Raw genomic sequence first — 26329 nt, 5'->3', positions numbered from 1 at the left:
CTCTGCCTCATGGCAGCACCTACCTGGGCATTTCGGTGAGGTTTATGTGAGAGAAGGCATGCAAATCCTCTGGCACACAGGGCTTGAGAGTGAATGCTCCACAATGTAGGCTATTATTTGTAAGTATCTTATTACCCTCAGTGAATTAATAAGTCCCTAGTCTCCAGATGTACCTGTTCACATCTTTCAAAACCCTCCATCGCACATCCCTGCTTTCCATTCCCACTGCTGCCTCCTTCATCAAAGCCCCTGGGGAGGCTTTGCCTCCCTTCTGGACCAGAGATGGAAACTCCAAGCCAGTCTCCTGTCTCCCACCTCTTCTTCCACTTCCTAATCTATCTGGGATAGAAGATCCAGGTAGGGCTAATGCAAAGCTAACTTGGATGACGTCATTCTGGCTCAGAAAAGTCCATGCTGGCCCGTTGGCTCCCTGGGCAGCCAGGCCCTTCCTGCCAGTCCCACACCACAGTGCCAGCCTCATCTTCTATAACCACGCTCCAGCCAGACTGGACGGGAAATCTCTGCAAAGTCTCCCCCCTCTCCCATGACCATTCCCTTGTGGATACCATTCTCTCAGTCTGGAAAGTTTCCACTGTCCACACATTGAAATCCTTCTCATCCTCCTAAGCCCCTAGCCACTTTTTGTGTTTATTCTTTTCCTTCTTTGAGCCCCCACTGCCCCGGCATTATCTCCCGCTCACAGACCTTATATCTTCCCCATGGGACCTCATCCAGCACTTCCTAAGTAGAAAGAGCTCAATAAACGTTTGTTGACTAGAACTGAACGCCTTTCTCCCTTTAAGGGGAGAGACGCCTCTCTGTGGGATTACTTTGGTCCAATCTTCCCACCGTCTAACCCCTCAAACACCCCAGTTCACATCTTCTCAGTATATTTTAATGTATACTCTTCCTCACTCTGCCTTTTGCCTTTCTAATTTCAGATGACTCCAGCTTACCTACCCCAAAGCACAACCCGTCCCGGCCTTTGTCCTAATTTCCCCCAATTTAACGGCTCTCTTATACAGACTGGTGCTCAGAGACTAAACCCCGAAGGGAATCGCTGTCCTTCGTAGAGGTCTGATCTCTATCAGGGAACCCAAGCCCTGCAGTTAAAAGTGTCATGAAATGGACTGATAAGTAGCTAGAAGCAGAATGCTGTGCACACACAAATGGCACTGCATTGCAGGATGCAGTTTGGAAGTTCGAGCAAGAATTGTTTATTAAAATGCATGAGCTTAGTGCAGCTTTACTGAGGAGATAACATGCTTAACAGTCACTGGTGGAGCACCGCCTAAAAGAATGGGTATTTTATGTGGCTCTAAGTGGGTCTTTTGAAGTATTTTTTGATTCTTTTCGTTAGGCAAGATGAAGCCATCTTTAAGGCCATGTCGCTGGCATAAAAAGATGCACGTTGTATGTCAGCAGCTACAGTATAATGCATTTATTTTGTGTGAGCGCAGCAAAACACTTGGGAACACAGTTTATTTTGCAGAAAGACTAAATTAACCCTTCAATTGCTGTCCCATGCCACCAAACTGCCAATCTTGTCACGCTGGTGCCTTTGCTTCTTATAATTACGTTCTTCGGCCTGTTTATGGATCACGGATAAATTACGTAGAGAAAGGAAAATCAAGTGGGAAAGTGGATGGCTTCTGTATGCTCCATCCTGTGAGGTGGGTGTCGGCACCCAGCCCTTACAGAGGAAGGACTGACACATCTAGCCCTAGTCATGGGAACCAGGAACTTCTCGAACCCCAGGCCATCCCCCACTGTAGGCCATCTCCCACTGTGACTGAATGGCATGCACGTTCTTATGTCATTTTTGTCTTTCTCCAGCGCCGACCACTTCATACCTATTTGCTCATCAGCATCCCCCTCCCTGCTGGGTCTTAGTAAAGAAAGGCCTGCCACTTTGGTTTTGACGCTCAGGGAGGCTGACCAGAGTTTTCCTTCCATATTTGTTCACGTGGTTTCCTCTCACGTTGAGAAGAAAGAAAAATAGGGCCGGACTGCCTCTAGGTGGAGAGGGCACACGCAGAGGTGGAACTGTCCCTCAGTGGCGCCGCGCAGCTGTGGCTTCCCATCCCAGCACTAGCGCGGTGGCGCTGATGGGCGCCCGGCAAGTTCTGTGGTCCCCTGAGCGTCAGGTTTCTTCTTCCCTATAAAATGGGGATGCCGGGGATCCCTGGGTGGCGCAGCGGTTTGGCGCCTGCCTTTGGCCCAGGGCGCGATCCTGGAGCCCCGGGATCGAATCCCACGTCGGGCTCCCGGTGCACGGAGCCTGCTTCTCCCTCTGCCTGTGTCTCTGCCTCTCTCTCTCTCTCTCTCTCTCTCTCTCTCTCTCTATGACTATCATAAATAAATAATAATAAAAAAAATTAAAATGGGGATGCCTTCCCTCTCATGGGGTGGCTTGGTGCAGCCTAGGTACTTAACCAACATTAGTTCCCCTTCCATCCCTCTATACTGTCTCCCCTCAATTCGATTATACTAAGGAGAAATCCGGACGTCGGGGCACGAGGAAGCGTTCCTTCTATCTCTTTACCTTCCTCCTTTCCTCCCACCCACGCCAAACCTCAAAAGCAGGTCTTCTCCCTGTCTCCCCTCCACCCGCCTCCCCATCCTCTCAGTTCAGCGGTCACTGCCGGGTCTCAGGGAAAGCACAAGAATCTCCAGGGGGGACCCAGTGTTCGTGGTCTAGCGGGGTGGAGGCCCGCAGGCTCATCCCTGAGCATGAAGGCCGGAGGACCTGGCTGGGGCTACAATACACTACGTCTCCGGGGAGCCGGAGGGGCAGAGAGGGGGGCCCCGGGTGTCCTCCTGGGCTCTCCTTCCTATTCCGTGTCACCGCATCGCCGCCACCCAGGCAGGCGCCCAGGTCGGGGTGCTGGGGGCGGGGGGGGCTGAGTCCGCGGTAGGCTGCCCTGTTAGAAGATTCCTTTAGCCCCGGGCCTACGTCGCGTTCGGGGTATCTCGGTGGAGCCGGGACACTGCAGACGCAGGTGTCCGTAATCCCGGCCGGCGGACGAAGCCCCGAATTGCTGCTCCCTCCGGCCCAGCCCGTCATTCCACAAACAGAAAAGTAAAGTTCGCGGGGCTTCAGGAACCTGCCTGAGGCTCCGTCCCGGGACCGAGGGGTCGGGATTGCCCCGCGGGGCTCCCCCGCCCCGCCCCGCGCTTGCGGGTTCCCGCGCCGGGGTCTCGCCGGGGCGCGGGGGCGAGGGGAGGCAGGACCCCTCTAACGGCCCTCGGGACCGGGGCCGGGGGCGGGGCCTGGCGGCCGGAGCGAGCGGGCGGGGCGGCGGGAGCCGGGGCGCGCGGGCCGGGGCCGGGGCGGGGGCGGGGGCGGGCGCTGCGGAGGTGCGGCGGGCGCGGGGCGGGCGCGGGGCAGGGGCGGGCGCGGGGCGGGCGCGGGGCGGGCGGCGTAACCGGAGGCGGAGGGGGCGGAGCCGCGCTCGCAGCTGCCGGCCGGCCTGGCGGCCTCCGGGCCCGGCAGAGGACACCCGCCCGCGGCCGGGCACGCACCGCGCGCGCTCCCTCTGCAAACAATGCTCCGAGGCGCCCGGCGGGGCGGCTGGCGGCTGGCGGCTCGGCGACCGACGGCGAGGCCGGGGGAGCGCGGCCCCGAGGTGAGCCCGCCACGCTGCCGCCAGACCCCGTCCCTTTTTGTCTGGCAGACGTGGCCGCAGAGGGGCGCCCGGGGAGGCGAGCGCGGCGGCGCGGGGAGGGCGACCCCCTGGCGGCGCCCCCCGGGGTGACAGGCGCCCGCCCGCGGAGGGTGGAGCGTCCGGACCGCGTGCGCCCCGGGGCGGGCTCGGGGGTGCAGCGGGCGCCCGCGGGTGCTTTCGATTCACTCGGGGTCGCGCTTTTTAAGACGGGGAAACTTGACGCCTCGCGTTCGGGGAGGGAGAGCCGCGGGTTCAGCCGGTCCCCTTGGTCTGGCTCGTGCGTTTGGGGCGCGAGGCTGCAGCGCCCCGCGGGTCGCTCACGGGGACGGCTCCGCTGCCGCGGCGGGAGGACGGTCGCGGGAGCCGCGGGGCGGGCGGCGGGGCGCCCGGGCTGCTCGGACCCGGGTCCCGGGGTGCGGTGGGCGCCCCTGGGCTGCCCCGGTGAGAGGCCGGCCTCGGAGCCCGGGCTGAGCCCCCTGGAAGGCGTACTGGGGGCACGTTCTTCGCCTTTGCCGGTGCTGCTTGTGTCCCCAGCCGGACACACACACACACACACACACGCACACGCGCTGGGAAAATAGAGCCCCTGCACCTCTCCCCACTCTCAGGTCCCGTAAATGGGGATGGAGGCAGGCCCGGCTTACTGTGTTTATTTTTCCCAGGTAAATCTCAGCCGCGGAGGGCATGGCTTTGCAGAGCTGAATGGGAAAGCCCTAAGCACTTAGGGGCCGGGAGTTTTGCAATGGGATCAGGGCAGAGTCGGGTTGCACGGACCTCCTGGATCCCTGGCCTGGGCTATGGTAGCAAGCTTTTCCCTTTTTGGAGAGGGAGATTTGACAGGAAGCCCTGGGAAATCCTGCTTCTGCTTTGCTATCATGGGATCCCGTGGAATTCGGCTACTCTCCTTGCTCCTTTAGACTGTAGTAGGTCTCACCCTTGGAAACACATTCCTACCGCTGAGATTGGATTGCACAGCATTGGAGAAGGAAAAAATGAAAAGTTGGGCGAATATCATGACATCGTCTGTGTGTGTGAGGAGGAGGGGAGTGTTGGGGAGGTGTGTTAAGGCTGTCACTTTGTTCTTTCTCCTGGGCAACCCCTGCCAGTGGAGTATTGAAATCCAGACATTTCCCATACGTACTTTTCTTTTCCAGTGTTGCATTACTTTAATTTTTATATGTATTAATTTCTGTATTACATATTGTGTGTACAATGTATATTTATATATAAAACAATTAAATTAATATGCGTATATATTTATTGGATGAGTATTTTCTGGAATTCGGTCACTTCTGGGCAAGGCATGAACAACCTTTGACGCAAGTGTGAGGGGGAATTTTGAGCCAAAAAGATTTAATTTTACGGACCTGGCCGTCAGTCTTCAGATTGTTTTTGAAATGGGATGGGAGTGTGTCTGACAACTTCAGTCTTGCAAATTGTGGCCACAAATCTAGTGCAGAAGTTTGCAGAGGCAAAGATATTTTATCAGGACTTGGATCATAAAGAATGCCAGGATCTTTGTCTAATCTTACCCTGCTGCCTCCCACTGAAATGGGGGAATTTGCATAAATCTGAGGGCTGCCTCCCCTCCGAGGTAAGGAATGTGGGCAGGAAGGTACCATTCCCAGGCTGTGGAGAGTTGGCACTGGTAGGCGAAGCACAGCGCTGCTCTCTGTGAGCGCCACTTGAGTTTTTCACCATCTTTCACTGAAAACAAATAGGAGATAATTCCAGGCCTAGAGCTCTCTAGACAGAACTGGAAATGAATCTTTTCTGGCTTGACATGATGGCAAATTCTGTTTGCTGTGACTGAGAAACCAGTTTGAACAGGATGCAGTGAGTCAATGATGGTGGAAGGCTAGCGCTTCATTCTGTTGTCTTATTCAAAGACTTCCCCTAAAAACCTTTGCACCTCTGAGCAGTCAGTCGTACCGAGAGTTGTGCCCACGTCAGAGAATTTCAGAGCTGGGCACGGGAGCGCTGAGAGTGTACACAAGCTGGTGAGGGTTCTGCAGGGAAGCTTCCCACAGCTCTGTAACCCGGAGCCCACTTCAAAAGTCCCAGGGCTGTTGTGGGCCACGTGCGACAAAGGATGGGGACCTCTGGTAGCAAGCAAATATGACAAGTTTGCGCTCTCCGTGCCGGCTAGGGAGGAAATGAACTGTGGCCACCCCAGACTGCTTCTTTGTGAATCTGTGGTAGCCTTGAGGAAGTGGTTGGACGCCCACCCCTATGGATAGCTCAGCCTTATAAGGAGATGCAGGAACCTGAAAGGCCCACACAGTATGGGGGTTTTAAGCTTTCTTTCCCCATCCCATCAAGGGGGCTCCAGAGCCTTTGCCTGCAGTAAAGGGGAGCCTCTCTTTCCCTGTGGTCAGGAAGCCAACAGCATTCTGAGGAAGGACCAACTCCCTACCTTGGGGCAGGGATGTGGACACTTGCTCTCTGAATACCAGTGAGCTTCCTCCATTCCCCCCAACCCCCTTCCAAAATTTAGCAGCAGAGCCTCAAGCTGTCTGTGGCTCAAGGCTGTGGGAAGGAAGAAAAATCCATGCTCTCCTCCTCTGCTTGTTGAGGCTTAGTGACCTCTTCTGGGGAACTTGGTGAGCCATGAACCTACTACTTGGGTGTGTTTCAGGGAGAAGAAGAACCCAACCCACAGTCCTCTTAAGGGCAGGGATGCATAAGACCCTACCGATGGCTGCCGAAGGGCAAACACTTGACTTGATTTCAGAGTGCTCGGTTAGCTTCACCATGCAGTGGCTTCCTGGCGAACTTCGGAGGGAAAAGAGACAAATTTATTCCTGGTGCTCGGTGAACACGCACCTCTGTCTCTGTGTGTGACACTGGAAAGAGAGCACTCCCCACAAAGATGCTGGAATGGGCTCCTGGCTCATTCCACCTGCTTAGCCCTGTTGAGTGTTTAGACAGCATCAGCCTCAGAGCAAGTTCTTGCTGGAGGAAAGTGGACAGCAAGCCCCAGGGCAGAATTCCCTTTTTGATGAGAATCTGATCGCCTGAGGTTTGTAAAGATGATTTTCTCAAGAGCAGTTTCCTTATGGGGAGGTCGGTTCACTTAAATGAGGAAAGAACAATGAGCAGCAAACAGGTGATGGCCAGCCACTCTGCATAACGGATGATGACGTGAGGAGTCGAGGCTGCCAGCACATTTGGCCTCGCCTTCCAGCACCAGCAAACTCCCTGTGTCTGTGCACAAGTCTTCATTTATGTCATTGCCACTGTTTCTCCATCTGTAAAATGGGGATAATGGCCAGCTGCCGGGGTGTTACTCAGGCTAATTGGTTAATACCTGCAACCCTTTGAGCTCATCTCCAACAGCTGGATTTATTAGTTTCTTTGGGCAAACTCTGCTCCTGGCTGGACTGTCAGAGACAACTCTTGCAACAAGCAGACTGCCTTACCCCTAGGGCTATTGTAGGGAAAAAATAATTGTGTGATAATCTCTTCCCTCTGCTATAGATCACAGGGCTGTGGTAATCAGGCATTTCTCTTTCTGTTTTCCCCCTTGGCCTGCAGCCCCAGCTCTGTTGACCTCACTGAGCGCTGGGCTAAATAACGTACATTAAGTAAGAGGAGGAGGGCAGATTCCCAAGATGCCAAACCTCCTGACACAGTTCCCCTGGGGGCAGGCCCGCACCACACCTCTCCCCTTTCTCATCCATTGAGTGGCCACCTGGCCAGAAGTATGGATTCCAGTGCTGGTCTCAGGGTCCAGGCCTCCCTGCCCGCTCACACAGCCCTTGGTGAAAAGTCGTGGCTTAGCCTCCGGAAGCCATCGTTTTTATTTGGTGCACCACTCTGCAGTACCATGGATCCTCATCTAAAACCCTGTGCAGGTTTCTCATCTAAAACCCTGTGTGATTTCTTCCTGTCACAGCCCCCAAACCTCAGCTCTCGGGCCTGAAATGTAATAGAGTTGTGTTTAGTTTTTTATAGGTTCTGATAAGGCCACACCACCACCCAAGAGTGACTAAGAGCCCTATGACAAATAGGTGAAGGCCTCAGAATACATCGAATATGCTAACCTTTACCTTTTTCTCTCCTCCCCCCCCCCCACCCTGGTTCTACTCCCCATTACAATGATTAGACTCTAGCTGGTGATGCAGCCAGCCTCGGGTCCGGGAGATCTCTGATCAGGTCAGTGTTCTGCTGTTCCAGGCAGCCGCTCTGTGACCCACATCTGCCTCCCCCACGACCACGGCCGAGAGCTGAGTGCAAGATGAACCAGCACACTGTCGCCTCAAGATGCACCAGGCCCTCCGACTGAACCCCGAGAGCCCCAAAATGTCCGCGTGCAGCGACTTTGTGGAGCACATCTGGAAGCCTGGGTCCTGCAAGAACTGCTTCTGCCTGAGGAGTGACCACCAGCTGGCGGCCGGCCATCCCCAGCCCAGAGCAGGCAACCCGCCCCCTCCGCCTCGCCTGCCCCCCAGGCCCGAGAACTGCCGCCCGGACGATGAAGGGGTGAACAGCTCGCCCTACTCCAAGCCCACGATCGCTGTGAAGCCCACCATGATGAGCTCAGATGCCTCTGATGTGTGGACAGAGGCGAACCTGAGCACCGCCGACGTCTCGCAGGTGAGGCTGACTAACCCCTGTGGCACTGGTACAGGGGCTGCTCTTGTAGCGTTTGAGGGCTGGCGGGCAGCCAGGGAGGGCTGTTAGGGCAGGACTCCCACTGGGCTCCCGTCAGCTGGCCCCACCACCGCGCCTTTTTGACTCTTGCCCTCCTTTCATATCTGCCCTCCTTTCCATCTGTCCCTTCAGGCTAAGACCCCTCACCAGTCCCTCAAGTGTAACTGGAGAGTGCATTAATTATTTATGCAGAGGCACACAAAAATGTAGCTTTAAAAAAAAACAAGTTTTTAAAGCTTTTTTCATTGATAATTTAGAATACATACAGCAGTAGCAGCGATTGCTTAACAAACGGCCTGCATCCGCTGCCTTCCACTATGAGGGTCAACCAATCAACTCATGACCTGGTCTTGCTTCCTCTCTGCCCCCAGCCCCACCTTCCCCTCACTGTGATTTTATTTATTTATTTTTTAAAGATTTTATTTATTTATTCATGAGACACACACACACACACACACACACACACAGAGGGACAGAGACATAGGCAGAGGGAGAAACAGGCTCCATGCAGGGAGCCCGATATGGGACTCGATCTCAGGACTCCAGGATCATGCCCTGGGCCGAAGGCAGGCACTCAGCTGCTGAGTCACCCAGGCGTCCCCCCTCCCTGTGATTTTAAAGCGGACCCCAGACATCACATCATTTGTGCACGTCTTTAAAAAAATAAAGTCTTCCTAAGACATGTAACCACAAGACCATGATCACACTTAAAATGTTAGCAGTAACTCCTCCATATCCAGTTCCCAGCCAGGGTTCATATTTCCAGTTGGATATTAGCAGCTTTGACCTGGGATCACTAGAGACAATTGTATCCCTTAGAGATTAGACCATTCTGCTCATCCCACAGGTCACCCTTCCAAAGGTATGATTACTTAGAGGGCATGTAGAGCCTGCTGCCTCTAGAAGGGTCTAGGAAGCTGTAAGTCTAGGACATCCAAGAACTGCTTGGGACTTGTTTGACCCTTTTGCCTATTCTGGTTTTCCTAAACCATCATGCTGTGTGGATCAGGAAGGGTGTTTGAGCCTATGTGAAATCAGAGGTCAGTTTTAATTTGGAGGAGGCTTAAGTGGAGAGAGGCATTTCCTGTGGTTGCACTTAGTTCCATGTCCCTTCAGAACTGCTCTGTTTGTCACCAGCTGGTTACACCCATTCACTAGGCTGCACTCACTACTGTTAGTCTTCACAGACATAAGCCAGGGACTCCTTCAGTTTGGAGTCATCTTTGACAGGAAGCAGATGCCAGCCCTACTTCGAGGCTGCTTCTAAAAGTTTTGGGGTAGGGGAAGACTTGAGAAAGGAAGGACAAGGAGACTATGACTTTAGGGATAGGAAGGACCAGTCCACATCTTTTTTTTTTTTTTTTTTTTTAAGATTTCTTTCTTTGAGAGATAGCAAGTGCCCACATGTGCGCAATGAGGGGAGGGGCAGAGGGAGAGGGAGAGAGAGAGAGAGGGAATCTCAAGCAGACTCGGTGCTCAGCATGGATCCTGATGCGGGCTTAGGATCCTGAGACCATGACCTGAGCTGAAATCAAGAGTCAGATGCTTAACCGACTGAGCCAGCTACCCAGGTGCCCCATGGCCAGTCCACATCTTTGTCTCATGGCTCAACTAGTCCAGCCACTTAAGCAGGCTCAGGCTGAGGTCACTGGCTGTAACTGGGAGGGGGAGTAGCTCTTTGGCGTGGCCCAGAGACCAACAAGGGAGCTGGGACCCAGCTCAGAAACCGCCCCTCACTCTCCCACCCCAACACCCACCCAAGCTGTCTTAAAAAGCCCCGTGACTTTGGTTTCTTTAGGACTGTACCGCGACTCCGTTGTCCAAAAACTAACAAACGTAAAACAAAAATCCAACCACACTCAAAACTCCATTTTCAGAGCTCTTAGGAAAATCTATCTCATCGGGCAATTTTGAGGGAGATGCCGAATGTTCTTTTTTAGAGTTCTGTTTCCCCCTGCCCCCACCTCTCAGATTTAAGCCAAAAGAATCACAGCCCCCGGGTGGGAAGCGCAGCTCAGTGTCTGGGAAGCCCACTGGCTGCAGGGGTGCCCCCGAATGAAGAGAGTCTGTGGGGAGATCAGAAGGTAGGCGTGCTGCAGAGCTTCCTCGCGGCAGCACAGAAGACCGTTGACAATGTCATGGCACTTCCCTCTCACTTTCTCTCTCTTCCTTTTTTCTCTGACAAGGTCTAATGTAAGTCTTTTCACCTTGGGGCTGTGTAGGTCATCTGGAGACGAGCCCCCGGCAAGCTGCCCCTCCCGAAGCAGGACGACGTGCCGATAGTTTACCTGGGCAGCTTCCGCGGCGTCCAGAAGGCTCCCGGGCCCGCCGCCTCCAGCGAGGGCCACTCCCGCGGCCCCCCCGCCTATGCCATGCTCGGCCTGCACAGCCTGGAGGCCCGAGGCGAGCGGAGCACTGCCTTCCACCCCGTGAGCTTCTCCAGTGACAAGGTCGGGCGAGAAGATAAACCCATGTTTTCCTACCAAGAGCTGACCTCCACCCAGGAGAGCTTCCGCCAGAAAGTGGCCGCCTTTGCTGGGACGACGTCCGGCTGCCACAAGGGCCCCGGGCCCTGCCCGGCGGCGCAGCCCCTGCGGGAGTCCCTGCCCTCGTTGGACGACAGCGATCGGCGGTGCTCACCCTCAGGGGACAGCGAAGGGGGAGAATATTGCTCCATCCTGGACTGTTGCCCCGCGAGCCCCGTGGCGGCGGACACCCCGCAGGCTGAGGGCTCTGGGTGCGGGCCCGGCAGAGGGGACTGCCCGCCGCTGTGCTGGGAGCAGGGACTGTGTGCGGGGCCCCCCGACGAGGAGACGCGGGGCTTGAGCTTCCCCAGGGAGTGCTGCAGCCAGGGCCCAGCGGAGAAGCCTCCCCGCCTGGGCCCCAAGAAGCTGTCCCTTACCTCCGAGGCTGCCAGTTCCTCGGACGGCCTCTCCTGCGGGAGTGCCAGCAGCGGGGCCAGCAGCCCCTTCGCCCCCCATCTTGACAGCGATTACTGCTCCCTCATGAAGGAGCCCGTGCCAGGGAAGCAGCAGGACTCCGGCTGCCACGCGGTGACCTCCAGCAGGTGCCTCGGACTGCCTGGGGAGCCCCAGCCTGCAGCCCACCCCAGCGAGGCTGCACAGCCTGAACCCATCTATGCCGAGAGCACCAAGAGGAAGAAGGCGGTTCCAGCACCTTCCAAGCCACAGGCCACAGCGGAACAGGCAGCGGCTGCTCGGGGCCAGGGCCAAGGTCAGGGCCAGGTACGGACAGCTACCACCTGGGCTCAGAAAGCGGCGTCTGGCTGGGGCCGGGACAGGGAAGGCCCAGATATGGCTCCCCAGGTGGCAGCCACCATCACAGTCATGGCAGCCCATCCAGAGGAGGACCACCGGACAATCTACCTGAGCAGCCCCGACTCTGCGGTGGGGGTACAGTGGCCACGCAGGCCTGTGAGCCAGGACTCTGAGGCAGGCGAAGAGGAGGTGTCGGCCGGGCAGGCGCTGAGCTCCAGAGAAAGCCACCGCCCCGACGCGAGTGAGAACAGCCTCAAGGGGAAGCCTGCCATTCCGCCCAAGCTGTCCAAGAGTAGCCCCGGAGGGTCCCCAGTGTCACCTTCGGCCTCCCCACTGTCTGACCTCAGCGAGGGGAGCTCCTCTGGTGGCACTGGGCCCCAGGCTTCGTCCAGGGGCCCCACCGACTCTGCTTCTTCCTGCCGGGCCAACGGCATTGCCGCCAGTGACTCTGTCCGGTGCCACCTGCCTGCTGCCACCTCCTCGGCCTTGGACCAGAGGAGGCCCCGCTACCAGACTGGGGCCTGGAGTCGTCAGTGCCGGATAGAGGAAGAGGAGGAGGTGGAGCAAGAGTTGCTGAGTCAAAGCTGGGGGAGAGAGCTAGAGAATGGCACCACAGACCCCTCCACCTCCTCCACCTGGCACCGGCTCCGCCCCACGGACGGCTCCTCTGGGCAGAGCAGCAAAGTCGGGACTGGGATGAGCAAGTCGGCCTCTTTTGCCTTTGAGTTCCCCAAGGACAGAAGTGGGATTGAGGTGTTCTCACCTCCTCCACCGCCTCCAAAGTCGAGGTGAGTGTGATTGTGTGTAACTCGGGGCTTGTCCAGGAGGACCAGGGGCTCTTCCAGAAACCTTTGCTGGTGCCCCTTTACTGAAAGCCCTCAGGCCCAAGCTCTGAGTCCTGCACTTGGGGCACCAGCATCTGCCCAAAGGCCCTTGTGCCTTTTATATGCGCTTCTGAGTTGCTGGTGTTTGTGCTGAGCAAACAAACCTACAAGCCCTACAAGCAGTGCCCTGCCTGGGATTGGCTTTTTGAAATGCATCTTTCCAAGAAGCACTGCCAAGCCCTTCCTCCCTTCCTGGTGCTCATAGTTTTATAAACTGGTCCTCTTTTCCTCCCCAGCTCTCTCAAGTATCTCTAGCAGGCTTTTTCAGGGAAACACTCAGATTCTCCATTTATTTAAACACGCAAAAGAAGGCCAAAGGAGGCTGTGCTGCACAATTTGGAAAGGCAAAGAGATGGGGAGGCTCATGGGCACTGCCAAATGTGTGCTCCAGAAACAGTTAGGCCCTGGAGCCAAGAACAGAATAGTAGGAGGCTCTGCACGTGGTCAGTAACCTTCAGATGTGGGTTTTTACAGGGGGGAGAAAAAGGTGGTTCGTTTTAGCATGCCGAAACTCACAGCTTTCTCCTTGCTTCACTGCTATCTCCTGCCAGTTTAAAGGACCTTTCAAAGGCCCAAGGAAAATAAATACCTTTTTTAAAGGTATTATTGCATTGTGCATGGAATTTAAATTCTGGAAAAAAAATTTCCCCCTTATTCGAGCAAAACTGATTTTCTATCAGGGAAAGGAGAAACCTACTGGGTTTGTGTGTGTGTGTGTGTGTGTGTGTGTGTGTGTGTGTGTTTAAGTGACAGCCTTTCCAAACAGACTTTTTCTAGTGGTGTCATTTCCAGTGATTCTGTTTCAGCTCATTCACCTCCGGGTTGATGTTGGAAGCAGGGAACTGACCACAGAGATGCAGCTGTGACACTTGACTTTGAACATCAAGGCGTCTCAGGCTGTGATTCTCTTTAACATGGGCTTTTTCTGTGACCACTGCTTTGTTCTGGTATTGCATTGGCCACCTGCCATGCGGCATAGACATCCTCCAGATCCTCAGGTGATTGCAGACTCCTTTTGGCTACAGTTTCAACTTCCCAAGTGAATGAGGGATCCAGCAGCTAAGAATAGCTCCCATTTATATGGCGCTTACTATGGGCCGGGCACGGATCTAAGGGAATTGGACCTATTAATTCATTTCATCCTCAGAACAACCACAGGAGGTAGGAATTACCATCCCCAATTTACAGATGGCCAAAGAGATGAAGGGAGCTGAAGTCACCTCCCAAGGTTACACAGTTGTACTGGCCAGCTCTGCTCCTAAACTCATAGGGCACTTTAGCAGGCATAGGATGTGAGAGGAAAGATGGGTATTGGATCTGGCTGCCTCAGGCCTGGGTAGGTTGGTGGGAAGCACAGACTTTGAACTTGATCAGAAAATCAAGTTTATACTACATCTGTCTTATCTGTGGGCTGAGTGATCTTGAGCAAGCCACTTGCCGTGACTGAGCCTCCCTACAACTGGATGGTAGTAACAATACTTTTATAACACCCTGTTGTTGAAAGAGTCAAATGAGATGAACAGAATCCAGTAGAGAGGTTAGTTATAATGTAGGCAAGAGCCACCTGGAGCTATTGGCTTTGGCAGGGACACCCACACCCTATCGGAACCTCCTGGCCCAATCCTAGGCATGCCACCTGAATACCACCTGGTTCCTTGGAGAAGAGACTATCCCCTTCTCCTTTAAGAGTTAAGGGCTTCGAGAAACCCCAGTCACCACAGCAACATGACTCAGGTAGGGTTTGCATTAGCATCTGGGTTGAGATCAGAATTTTTGGGGGCCAGTTTGTTATGATAAAACCATTGGATTGTATAAAGCTCAAACCAGGTGGGAATCTCAGAATTTCTGGGTTCCAGCTCTTAAAAACAAAAAACAAAGTTCTTATTTTCAGGACTTTTGGGGAAAAAATCTGGGAAATAAAATTAGCTTAAGGGAACTCAGAAAAGAGGAAGGAGCACCTGGTACTACTTAAAATAAAACATATATATTTTCATTTGAGGAAGATTTTTTAAGCATTACTGACATCTCTTGCATCATCACATCTCCCTCATGAAGAGATAAGAGGGCAGGCTTGGGACTATGAGCTGACTTTAATTCTGGAACATAGTACTTACCGAATCCCTCTGAAGAGAATGCCAGAAACCCACGGTCTTCAAATCTGTCAGGTCAGGGTGATGGCACATTGGACTCTTAATGAGAATACAGCCCACAGTTGATCCAGGACCAATACCAGTACCACACTATAACTATGGCAAACTGATGTCCATTTTCCAAGATGGAGAATGTTGGAGTCTTTGAATGATATTCAAAACTAAATTTCTTTGCATGGCCCATCTGTTAATGGGTCCTATTCCTAAGAATCAACCTCACCTACAAACCAAAATAATGAATCTCATGAAGTATATTACATACACTTAATACTCTCAAGAAAGGGGTGGTTTCATGCAGGACAATGTTACTTTTCACTTACATTTGCTTAGATCCTGCTTTCTTGGACTATCATGGAAGAACAAAGAATCATTTTCTGATTTGCCTGTGGTCCTGCTTTAAAAAAACTGACTGTGGCTCAGAGTTTTTTTTTTTTTTTTTTTTTAAAGATGTTGAGAATGACTTGACTTTCCTGTGATCTTGTTTTGGATGTTTGGCAGTAGCTTCTCTATCCATTTGAGATACTGCCCTCTGTAAGCTGCCATTAGGGAAAAATTCTTGCTTTAATGCCATGTAGGAGAGAGGTTCTCAATGCCCATTTTGTACCCTTCAGAGGTGTTTAAGTGCACCCACTGTGGCTCCCAGCAGATGAGGCACAGTCTGGGTCTCTTGGCACCTTCTTCTGCCAAGGCAGCCACCTGCACGTTCCGGCTCTCTGATTTGATGGACCTCACCGACTCCTTGGGTCAATTTAGTGCCCCAAATGAGAGCAGACTTCGAAGGTGAGGGTTGACAGGTCCCACTAGCTAGGAGACTCAAACTATGGGGGAATGAGCATGGACTTCTTAGTTTAAATGTCACGTTCAAGACTTAAGGCAGTTTAATGAGAGCGGCAGTGCCTGGGGAAATAATTAAGATGCAGAAGAATCAAATTTATTTCTGCCTTTTATTTCTTTGCAGATGCAAACCTGGTTTTAAAAGACTTATGGCTTTTGAGTGACAAGGTCAGTTGAGGGAGAATCCTCTGATTAGTGCAGACAGGAATTTCACAGAGAAACCCCAAATTAGAATGAGAGGCCTGCACTCAGAGGAGGAGTTAGAGCACGGCAGGTGAATAAGAACTAAGACAGGTTTATATGATTTTAGTGTCCAAAGGTCTGGCCTCAGGGGAGACTTATCAAAAGAAAAGAGTTTCCCCCAAGATAGTGAGAGATGTTTTACTTTTGAAGTTGTCACTCATGCTGATTGTAATTTTAACCCACTACTTAACTAATTCTCCCTCTCTTCTGTGGGGATTCTGAGGAGCAGAGGCTGAGTCTATCCTTGGGCTTTTGCTCATTCTTGATTTCCTGCTCCCCCTCCCACACTGCTTCTCGGCAGACAGGTGGTGGCAGAGTCACAGATGGAGCACTTTTGTGTCCACAGAAGTGGCCACTTGGCGAACCAGAGGACTCAAAATGACTTCATTGTGTGGTCTCTTGGTAACATGGTCTCTCAGCGTGAGCCCCAAGGATGGGAAAAGAGCAATTGAGATTGGTATTTATCTCCAGCCTCCATATCCAATCTGAGTAAATCTCCAGATGCTTTATTCTTGAGGTGATTTCTGCAACAGTGGATTATGGCACAATGGCAACAATTTACTGGGAAATCCCATAGTTCTGACACATAATGGGCTTTTCTGTGTGGCATTTTGAAAATCACAGTTTGTATTAGAAAGCACTATGTGTGCTTCGAGAATCTTCTTTGACCATGTTTAACCTTTTTGACAAAGCTGAAATAAGTTGGCCAGAGGTCGAATTGATCCATGGAAGAATGAATATTGGGGATACTTCAGGGAGAGAAATCACTCCCGCATAGACACACAGGAGTTTGGCAAACAAAACAAAGCACATCAGCAATGCAAGTTTATGTTCTGCTCCCTGCCAGGGGCAAATTTATAGTTGGCTCTTCTCATGAGTTTGTGGATAGAACTTGAAAACACTGGACATCTAATGATGCTGTCTGGACCAGGGAGAATTAAAATTGATTCCTCTATTTCTATTCTGTAATTAAAAAAAAATCACTGAGTTGAACAGTATTCTATACCACAATTTTGGAACTTCTCTCCATTTTTGAGCATACATCCATGGCTAAGGCTAGGGATTAGAGACACTTTCTTTAATTCATCAGATGTCTACTAACTGCCTGCTTTCCATTATGCTCTGTAGAAGGTGCTAAAAAGTCAGTGACTAAGGCCCCTTAAGGCCCCTTAAGGCCTCCAAGGGTAGAGGGTAGAGTGGATATAAATTAAATCCGCAGGTGTGTAATATGACCACCAAGGGCTCTCCCCCTGTTTTGATTCCTTTTGATGAGACTGGTTATCATAGCAACAGGATTCTCAGCACATTCTCATTCTGTTGGGTAACACAGAGGTAAGTTCAGCTTGGCATCCAGGAGGAGTGAAAGAATAGTCCTTCCGTTAAGTGTCTTTTGACCCGATCCACGATCAAGCTTAATACAGGTATATAGATAACCATTTATTTTTCAAAAGGCAGGATGGGTGGGAGGGAGGCAGGTGCTCCTTGAAGGTCAGGAGCAAGCTTAGTCATCTGTAATAGCATAGTATCCTGTTTGGTGCCTATTTGGTACATAATAGATGCTCAAGAAATACTTGTTTAAGTTGTAGGTAGAGACCATGCCCTGCTTATTTCACTTCCTCCAAAAAGCACTATGCTTTGCACATCAGGAAACATGGAGAAAGGAACAAGTCGTTTTAAATTCTTGTTTCCAGTATCTTTCTGAAGCCCAGGTTTCTGGATCGCCCCCGTACTCTGTTTTGGCAGTTTACACAGTATGTCTTGCACTGCGTTAAATTGGATCCATATTTGTTTCTCCTCAGGAAATTGTAAATTCCTAGGAGTACAGGAACCACATTTCATATATTTTTTTGACTTTCCCACAGGATGCCTTAGCATGGTACCTGGGACATAGTAAGTATTCAATAAAGGATTATTGAATTAGGAGGGAGAAAAGCCCAGAGGGGAACTACAGATACTGGCCTGATTTTTCACTGGACATCCCATTATAATTCTGTGCCTTGCTCAACAGAACGTTGTCACCTTCAGGAAAAGAAGCTGAAGTTAATCATTACTAATGTTTCAAGGTGGGCAAACAGCATATAGACACAATGCATCCTTTCATGGATTAATTTCTCTCCAATGATTGTACATTTCAGTTCTGCAACTAGGTTCATACTTGGCCCTTTTTTATTTTTCAAGCTGAGCAGGAGTGTGGAGCCAGCCCTCTCTTGTCACAAGAATGCTCCTTTCAGGTAGTCATCACCTAAGGACTTTTCTCCCCACCAGTGAGTCACAAGGAATTCCAGCTGTGGTTTCACTTCTCTTGGGAATGGATTTTTCGTGCTTTCTCAGGTGGGTTGGAAAACACAAGGGCGGGCCACATGATCGAGCCCCCTCTCTGCCCATCAAGCAATCAGAGGGACTTTTTCCTAAAATGGCCAGCCTACTTTTTGGGTGTGGAACTCACCATCTGGTGAAAAATTATCTCTATTTGTGGTACAAGTAATTTGTTACTATGTCAGGATCGTCAGTGTGCTCAGGGAAGGACTTCCTTTTATCAGGGTTGATAGACCAACTGCAGAGAAATAGTCAGTGGCCCTTTCTGCAGCTGGTAACTTTCAGAGTTTAAGATCCGTCTTCATCTGTACTAGAAGTGCAGGCTGTTTCTTTATGTGGACTCTTGGGCACAGTCCTAAAACTGTTGGTTGTGAAGGGTGTTCACACTATTTCCATACAGGTTTGTAAAACTCCCTGCTTCGATGAGCTTTTGCTTAATGCCTTAGGTTACTCTCTGTGCTTCTCTAACAGGCTGACTCACAGAAACAACTGTTCTTCACTGGGGGAAAAGAGGAACCTCCAGATTGAAGCCTGCTTTAAAAAACCCTTCCCTTTTTACTCATTTTAATGTCCAGTACCTATCACTGTCAGATGATCCCCTGACTTCCTGGGAGTTTGGTTTTCGGCCACTTTGTGCTCATTTATGCATGTGCTATAAAAACTTATCTGAAGTCTAAAACCTAGGCAAATAATTGGCAGTGTTACCCCTGGAGTATGTTCCTGAAGTATAGAAAGCCCTTCAGAATGGCTCCTGCTTTTTGAGGAGCTCCATATGGCAGTCAAAGTGAATGAAAAAAATACAACTACGTTGGATAAATACAAGAAGAGTTGGGATAAATTGATATATTAATAAGTAATATGACCTTGAAGATCAGGGAAAAAAAGGGGAGAATTCCTTGGAATTTTAAAACTAGTCATAATGGGGATGTCACTTAAAATAATTCTTATTAATATGCGTAGCCCAAAAGGAAGATCCTGTGACAGCATAGTCTTGAACCATGAGGGCAGTTCGGTTGCATCCTCCACACCAGTTATAATCAGCTGGAGTAGCAGCCTGGAGCTCTATGTAGAAAACTGGGAGACCATGTGCCCTTCCTGTAGGGAAGTTCACCATGATTAGTTAATGCTGTCCACAGGTTATGCCAGCGGAGAGTGTAGGCACGTGTGCCAGCTATCTGTCAATCCAGGTTTGGAATCTAAACTTTACCACCTATAATGCAAAATCATTGATGGTCAAGAACTATTCCGTACACTGGGAGAGGATCTGCGTTCTGTACAGCCCGGGCCGTCCTAAGCAATCTTCGGCAGACTATGGTTCTCTCTTTGATTATAGGCTCAAAGTTCAGACTGTAATGCCAACATGTTTTATTTTCTCTTAATGAGTGATTATGAATATTCTATGAATTCTAACCTTTTTGGAGATACGTATTTGAATAAGTAGGAGTTACCAGTAAGTCTATTACCCATTAAATAATGTATGTTCACTTAGCCCTACTCTCTTTGATATGTATCATTTGTTTTCTATGCCCCCGATGGGGGAGAGAGAGAGGGAGTCAGGGCAGGAAGTATGTCTTAATCTTTTTAGAGAGGTAGTTTGAAAATGAAAATGAAAAATGAAAATTCAATATTATTAATTTAAATTTGGGAGATAAAAATTAAACTATTGTTTTCATGATACATAGAACACAAAATTTTTCTGAGTCTTCCTGACTGGCGATGAGTTAGTTAGGCTGTCTGTTTCAGAGATGTGCAAGTTGGGGAAAGAGCGTGTTTCCCAAGGAGCAAGTTTAAGAAAACTAGAACAAGAAATATTCACTGATCTGTTACATTTACTTCGTGACCTCCCTTCAAATTTCTCAAAATGCCTTCTCTATATTCATGTCCTCTCCAAAACTTGAATCAGAAATAGTCTCTGATTCAGAGACCAGCGAATCCTAAATCTAGCCCCTTGATCCTGCTCCTTATTCTACTTTCAATGCCTGTCCATGTTTCCTATAAAAACAGAGAAATGTAATGAAAGAGACTCTTCTTGCATTTCAGAGGCTGAAGTTTCTTGGTCTTGACAGTTGTTTAATCACTAAATCCTGAGGACTTGGTGTAGGTGGAGCTAATATGAGTTATTGGGTAAAATTAAATATAAGAATACATTTTGCCCCTGCAATCTCCATTCCTCAGTGTGTGCCTCAGAGAAACACAGAATTCAGTAAGAGAACATATACAACGAAAATCATCACAACGTTGTTCACAGTAGCAGGTAGTTGGCGCAAGCCCAGCTATTCGTGTCTAGGAAAACAGAAAAGTAAAAAGTCATGAGGATCAAATGAAATACTTAATAGTAGTCAGACATAGGCTGGATATACAGAAACATGGATGAACCTTAAACTAGTATTGAGGCAAATAATTAAGAAACAGAACAAGATCTATAACACAATGTAATGATATAAATTGAAAACACATAAAGTAACACCTTATCTTTTTAAAAGATAAATCCAAAGATAAATATCAAAGGAAATACAGGGAGTACCCCAAAATGGGAAATCAATCGGGAAAGTAGAGAATTAGTGTAGAGATGGGGATGTAGGAAAAAGCTAAAATAATGAAGATCAGTGTGAAGGTGTTTCATTGATTGAGGCATAAGGTGATCTCACCTCTTGCACTTGAAGTAACTATGAACATAAAGACTGAATCGTGGAGAAAGAGGACTTATGTGCAAGAAATAAGGATGGCAACTAAAAATATCAAGAAGAATGAGGAATGTTTGGAATAGCTGCTTTGAGATGGGAGATCAAGTGCAAGGATTGCCAGGGAGCCCCAAAAAGCTAGCTGAAGGCAGGAAGCATGAATTAATAGTGGCCCCAGGCTGCATGGTTATGCACTTTCCTAAAGAAGCAGTGAGCTACCTGGTGCAGGAGTGGAGATGGAAAATGTTTGGAATTAACTAGTACGATACAGTGTGATTTATAATAAGAAATCAACGTTTGATCTTCCTCCCTGTTTCTGGCACAGAGCTCCTAAAACCCATGGAGCTTCCTGAGTGAAGAATTTCCTAGGAGCCATAAAGGTGTGTTTTATTATGTTAATGAGGTGACTTTTGGACCTACCTAAGGATGGGGGCTGGTTGCCAGGAAATCAACCCTGTGATTAGAGGGTTGGAACTTTCAGCCCCACCCCCCCAGCCTCTGGGGAGGAGTGAGGGGTTGGAGGTTGAATCAGTCTTCAGTGGCCAATGATTTAATCAACTGTGCCTCAGTCAGGAAGCGTCCATAAAACCCCGAAGGATGGCGTTTGGAGAGCTACGAGGTTGGTGAACCTGTGGAGATGCGGGCAGAGTGGTGCCCCTGCCAAGATCATGGAGGCTCGGCACCCTTTCCCTGCACCTTGCACGATGCATCTCTATCATCTGGCTGCTCCTGGGTTATATTCTGCTAATGCAGTGTTTCTCTGGGTTCTTTGAACTGCTCTAACGAATGAATCAGACCCGAGGAAGAGGTCATTGGAACCTCGGATCTATATAGCCTGTTGGTCAGGAGCACAGGTGATGACGTGGACCTGCAGTTGTCATCTGCAACAGAGGGCAGGCAGTTTAGTGGTTCCGAGCCCTTAACCTGCAGGATCTGATGCTGTCTCCGGGTACTAGGATCAGAACTGAGTTGAATGGTAGGACACCCAGCTGATGGAAATGAGTGGTGTAGGGAAGCACCCCTCCCCCTACCTTTGCCACATTGGAGTTGGGTGAAAAGAACCCTTACCTAGGTTGGGGGAGGTTTCAGCCGGGGCTGAGTCCAGGGAAATGGAGCTGTCAAGGAGCAGTTAATGGAGGGCTGACGAGGTGACCTGGGAGTGGGAAAAAAAAAACATCCATTTTAGGCAACAGACTGGGCCAGAGTAGAGAGTGGAGAAAGAGATCTTCTAATGGTTTTGTTACAAATATCCCAACTCTCCCAAGCCAGGAGGATAGGAACAACGTCTAATATAAATTACACACAGATTTCTTAAGCCAATAGTTGGGCTGAGAAACTGGGTCACAAAGTGGACTGGGAGCATTTGCTGAATCAAGAGAAAGAGGGAAAGATAATTCTGCAAGTGTCGTTGCCAAAACCAGTAGTCTAGAAACAGAAAGATTCTGGTCAGGCACAGATTGTATTGGTGGACGAGTTCCAAGAAGGCTAGGTCAGGAGTTGAAGAAGAGTAATTCCCAAGTTGGTGAGTACGAATTTGCTATTGCTTTGGTTTCCTCAATCACCAGAGTCCTCCACTGGGGGTGGAGAAGTGGTATGAAGGGGGAAGGAATTGTGGGAGGTTCTTTCTTACAGGGGGAGGCAGGTTAATATAATAAAAGAGGTTCTTTTGTGTTTTAATTTGTGTATGATGGAGCTAAGCAACCTGGTCAGCTGTGGAGTATGTGAGCCCTGAGTGTGGGGCGATGCTACACATTAGCAATGTTTCAAATCATAGATTCACACTGAGGTCTGGTTGATGGACAGATCAGTTCTAGTTATTATAATACGTTTCTTCAAAGCATTATCCAGATGAACTTTCTTCTTTGAGTCTCTCTCTCTCTCTTTTTTTTTTGTTAAATATTTTATTTATTAGAGAGAGTGTACATGAGAGTGCACAAGCAGAAGGTGGGGCAAAGGGAGACGGGGAGGGAGAAGTAGACTACTCCTTGAGTGCAGAGCCCAAGCCCAGGACCCCAGGAACATAACCTGAGCAGAAGTCAGACACCCAACCGACTGAACCACCCAGATGCCCCTTTGAGTCTCTTTTAAGTTCTATTATAAAAGTAGAGGTGTCAGAGTGGAATCTGTAACCCATGTAGTGTTTTCTGTTTCTGTCCTGGTAGTAGAATTACTCAGTTTACTGGAGGCTCCTGAAGTCCTCCCTCTGTCTCTTCTCTCCATCCATCCATCCACCCATCCACCATTCATCCATCCATCCATCCATCTTTCTGTATAAGTCTGTACACCTGATGCATTTTTTGGTACGTAGCAAATTTTAACTCAATGAACCTTGCCAATAGCCCCATGAGAAAAGTATTGTTGGTATCCCCATTAGGAGAAATGGGCTAGGGGCACGTGGGTGGCTCAGTGGTCAAGCGTCTGCCTTTGGCTCAGGTCATGGTCCCCAGGTCCTGGGATTGAGTCCAGCATTGGGCTCCCCACAGGGAGCTTGCTTCTCCCTCTGCCTATGTCTCTGCCTCTCTCTGTGTCTCTCATGAATAAATAAATTTAAAAAAAAGGAAAGGAAAGGAAAGGAAAGGAAAGGAAAGGAAAGGAAAGGAAAGGAAAGGAAAGGAAAGGAAAGGAAAAAAAGGAAAGGAAAAGGAAAGGAAAGAGCTGGATGGGCAGCTGAAGCACAGAGATGAAGTACCTTTTCCAAGGCACACAACCAGTAGGCAGTGGAGCCAGGCTCCGAACCAGGCAGCAGAGCCCCTGTGTTCATGGCCTTAACCACCCCATCAAGAAGCTTCCTAGATGACTCTGAAATCCATCTGGGAAGTTCTGCAAATGCTTGTGTGGCTGTTCTTCCCAAAGGCTCCTGCAAGTCCTCCTGCACTGTGCTGGCCTGTGGGTGGGCTGGTGGTGGGGTGCCCCTCTGCTGATTGCAGTTGCTTGGTCGTCCACTTGTTCCTCATCTCCTTATCATCTTACTTTCTGCCTGCGTGTGAACACCTGAAAGAGCTTCCTCCTTGACTTTCCAGGCCAGGACTTGGGGCCTCCGTTCTTAGGTGAGCATTTTGGATATGAAAGTGTAGCACACTGGTGATGGAGTCTCTCTTACCTGCTCCTTAACAACTCCTGGCCTGTCCTCAGCCTCAGCTCAAAGCTCCTCACTCCAGGTAACTCCAAACCTCTGTCTGCCTTCCTCCAGCACCAGGCAGCCCAGAGCTTCTCTAGGAAAGTACACAAAAAAGTACCATGCCAACTGGAACCACAGATTAAGGAACATTAATTTTTGAGACCTGAAAGGCGATCCTGTCAAAACATGTGTTTCTCTCAGTGCCAAAGTATATCTGTATATAGTCCGGGCAAATGCCTTTAAATTTCCATTTGACCAATTCAAGCATTTTTACCTTCCCTAAAACTCACAACTGACCTGAATGCATGCATGTGCACGTCCCTATCTTTAAAAGTAAGTATGGCTTTATTCCTATTTTTAAATGGTTTCCACTGAATGCAGACTGCATTCATCATCAGGTTGAACCAAAGGGTTTTTCAGCTTGTAGAGCTGTGAAAGTCACTAGTGCATTAACTGCAAATGCAAATTAATAAGCCTGCACCGTGGGGAACATTGTGGTCATCTGACCGAAAATGAAACTGATTTCCTATCTTTATACATGCTAATAAATCAGTGGGGAAACATGCCCCCAGAGTAGACTGGACTTATTAGCCTAAGATACTCAGAAAGTAACTCCCTTAGCATTTTCATCAAAGAGAAGCAAAGATAAAAACAATAAAAACCTTTCCAGCATAGTTATCTGCCTTTCTCTACCCATCTCTTAAAATATTTTTTATTAACTACAAGATTTATGCAAATTTAGGATATTTTGGGGCCGTTGTATTTTGTAAATATGATAAAGGTTCAGCTTTTGAATCCAGCTTTATTGAGGAGTGTTTGCTCAGTGTTCCTGTCTTTTGCAAGTTTTGCCAGGCGAATGTAATTCTTTACTGAAAGGAAACATTTATCCTCCCAGATGCCACTGAATTATTGAAACAGAAGCAGATAAACTTAATCAAGAAGTATTTAATAATTACTATGTGTTCCAGTATATTCTGAGTATGACACAGCTCCTCAAACAGTTTATAATTGGGGCGTGGTAACAAGCCTATTTCACATGAAACAATTAGAATAATCTAACCAGGATTATAACCTAATGCCCAGTGATGTGAATCAGACTCGGTTCGGTGTGCGTCCTAGAGGAGACAGGCCAGTCAGAAAAGACTGCAGTAGTTTGGGAGGGATTTGTAGGTAAGTGATACTGACCCTGGGTCTTGAGGATATAAAGGTTTGAAAGGGAGAGATTGTTGTTTCCTCAGAGCCAGAACGAGGAGGGGACAATAATGCAGAATCTTTTGGGGACAATGAGAGATGAGCCCAATTGGAGCAAAGGATTTATGAGGAGAAGTCTATTAACCAAAATGGTGATAATTTATTTCTCCCAAACAAGAAGTCTAGCCATGTGTTCTAATATGCAAACAGTGGGGGAAAATGTTTGAAATTGAGATTGGCAAAAGAATATCTGAGGTGTGTGTTTGTGTCCCCATGGAGGACCCAGGATTCGATATGGTGGCCGAGGTTCAGAATACTTAACAAGAGTTCTGTATAGGGCTTGTCAGGGTCAACCATCATAATGAGATCACTATTTTAGAAAGATCTGGAGTCAGGATGCTCGATCCCAAGGCTGCCAATCTATTCTGAAGGTATAGATTGAACCCTCTATCTACTTTCTTGGAGGAGCTTGATAAGTGTTTGTCTCCTGGGTTGTAGGTTTGTTGAAGCAAGGATGGCATCATCTCTCCTCACTCTTTTGTGTCCCCAACACCTAACACAGTGCTCGCCACAGAGTAGGCAGTCCAGATTTATTTCTTGAAAAACCTGGGAATGGTATCGAGGATAGACAGGACAGGGGACACACTGCAGGTAAAGAAGCATAAGATTAAGAAAAAAAAAAAATGAGGTGGTTTTATGCACCCAGCAAGTTCAGTATTTCAGTTTGAATCATTTAATGATTTTGACCTTAGAACGTGGCTACACAGTAGAGAATGAGTGGGGTGAGACCGACTGTGTCCTAGAGTGTGTTTGAATCGCTGCTAACCTTGGAGCCCAAGACAATTGGAGACTGAAGGCTACAGGTCAGAGGCAGAGCCGTCCCTGTTTTCGTGCGCTTTTGCAGGAAGTGCATTTTATAGAAAAGTCAGAGAGGAACTGAGGGGAGAGCTCTGAGCGGTGAATTCACAGCTGGCTGACAAGGCACTCCTGCCACCGCCACCGCCACCGCCACCGAAGCTGGCCACCCTCCTCAGGGCTGCTCCATGGGACCCCGCAGCCACGGGCCCAGCGGGTCCCCAGGCTCTGGGAGGCCATGCCCATGAGGACGGCAGCCCGGCCAGAGTCTAGGATGGTAAGAGGTTCTCATTCTTTGATTTAGGCATGACTTGACTTATTTGCATCCCAAACTAGTCTGTTTTCTCTTCTGGGCAATCTAAAAAAAAAAAAAAAAAAGTGCATAGGCTCTTCTAACCTGTTTGTGCTTTCAGCACTAGCTGGGAGGTCTTCTCCAAGTCATCACCCAGCTTAGC

General features: G+C 49.5%; 1 protein-coding gene across 3 annotated transcripts in view; it reads left to right on the top strand.

Moving 5' to 3' along the window:
- PRAG1 (PEAK1 related, kinase-activating pseudokinase 1) overlaps positions 1 to 26329 on the top strand; it is a 58340-nt gene that overhangs the window by 5160 nt on the left and 26851 nt on the right. Inside the window, exons 1-3 of one of the 3 annotated variants that reach the window (XM_072776225.1) lie at positions 3475 to 3629; positions 7848 to 8267; positions 10547 to 12390. In XM_072776225.1, coding sequence (XP_072632326.1) covers positions 7935 to 8267; positions 10547 to 12390 — 2177 coding nt within the window. In that variant the 5' untranslated portion in view covers positions 3475 to 3629; positions 7848 to 7934. Of the gene's footprint in view, positions 1 to 3474; positions 3630 to 7776; positions 8268 to 10546; positions 12391 to 26329 lie in introns of those variants that run through there. The other 2 variants (XM_072776223.1, XM_072776224.1) reach the window with 2 other exon arrangements.

Source organism: Canis lupus, chromosome 15 (genome assembly GCF_048164855.1).
Source record: "Canis lupus baileyi chromosome 15, mCanLup2.hap1, whole genome shotgun sequence".
NCBI classification, from domain to species: domain Eukaryota; kingdom Metazoa; phylum Chordata; class Mammalia; order Carnivora; family Canidae; genus Canis; species Canis lupus.
This window is presented reverse-complemented; position numbering and strand designations above follow the sequence as displayed.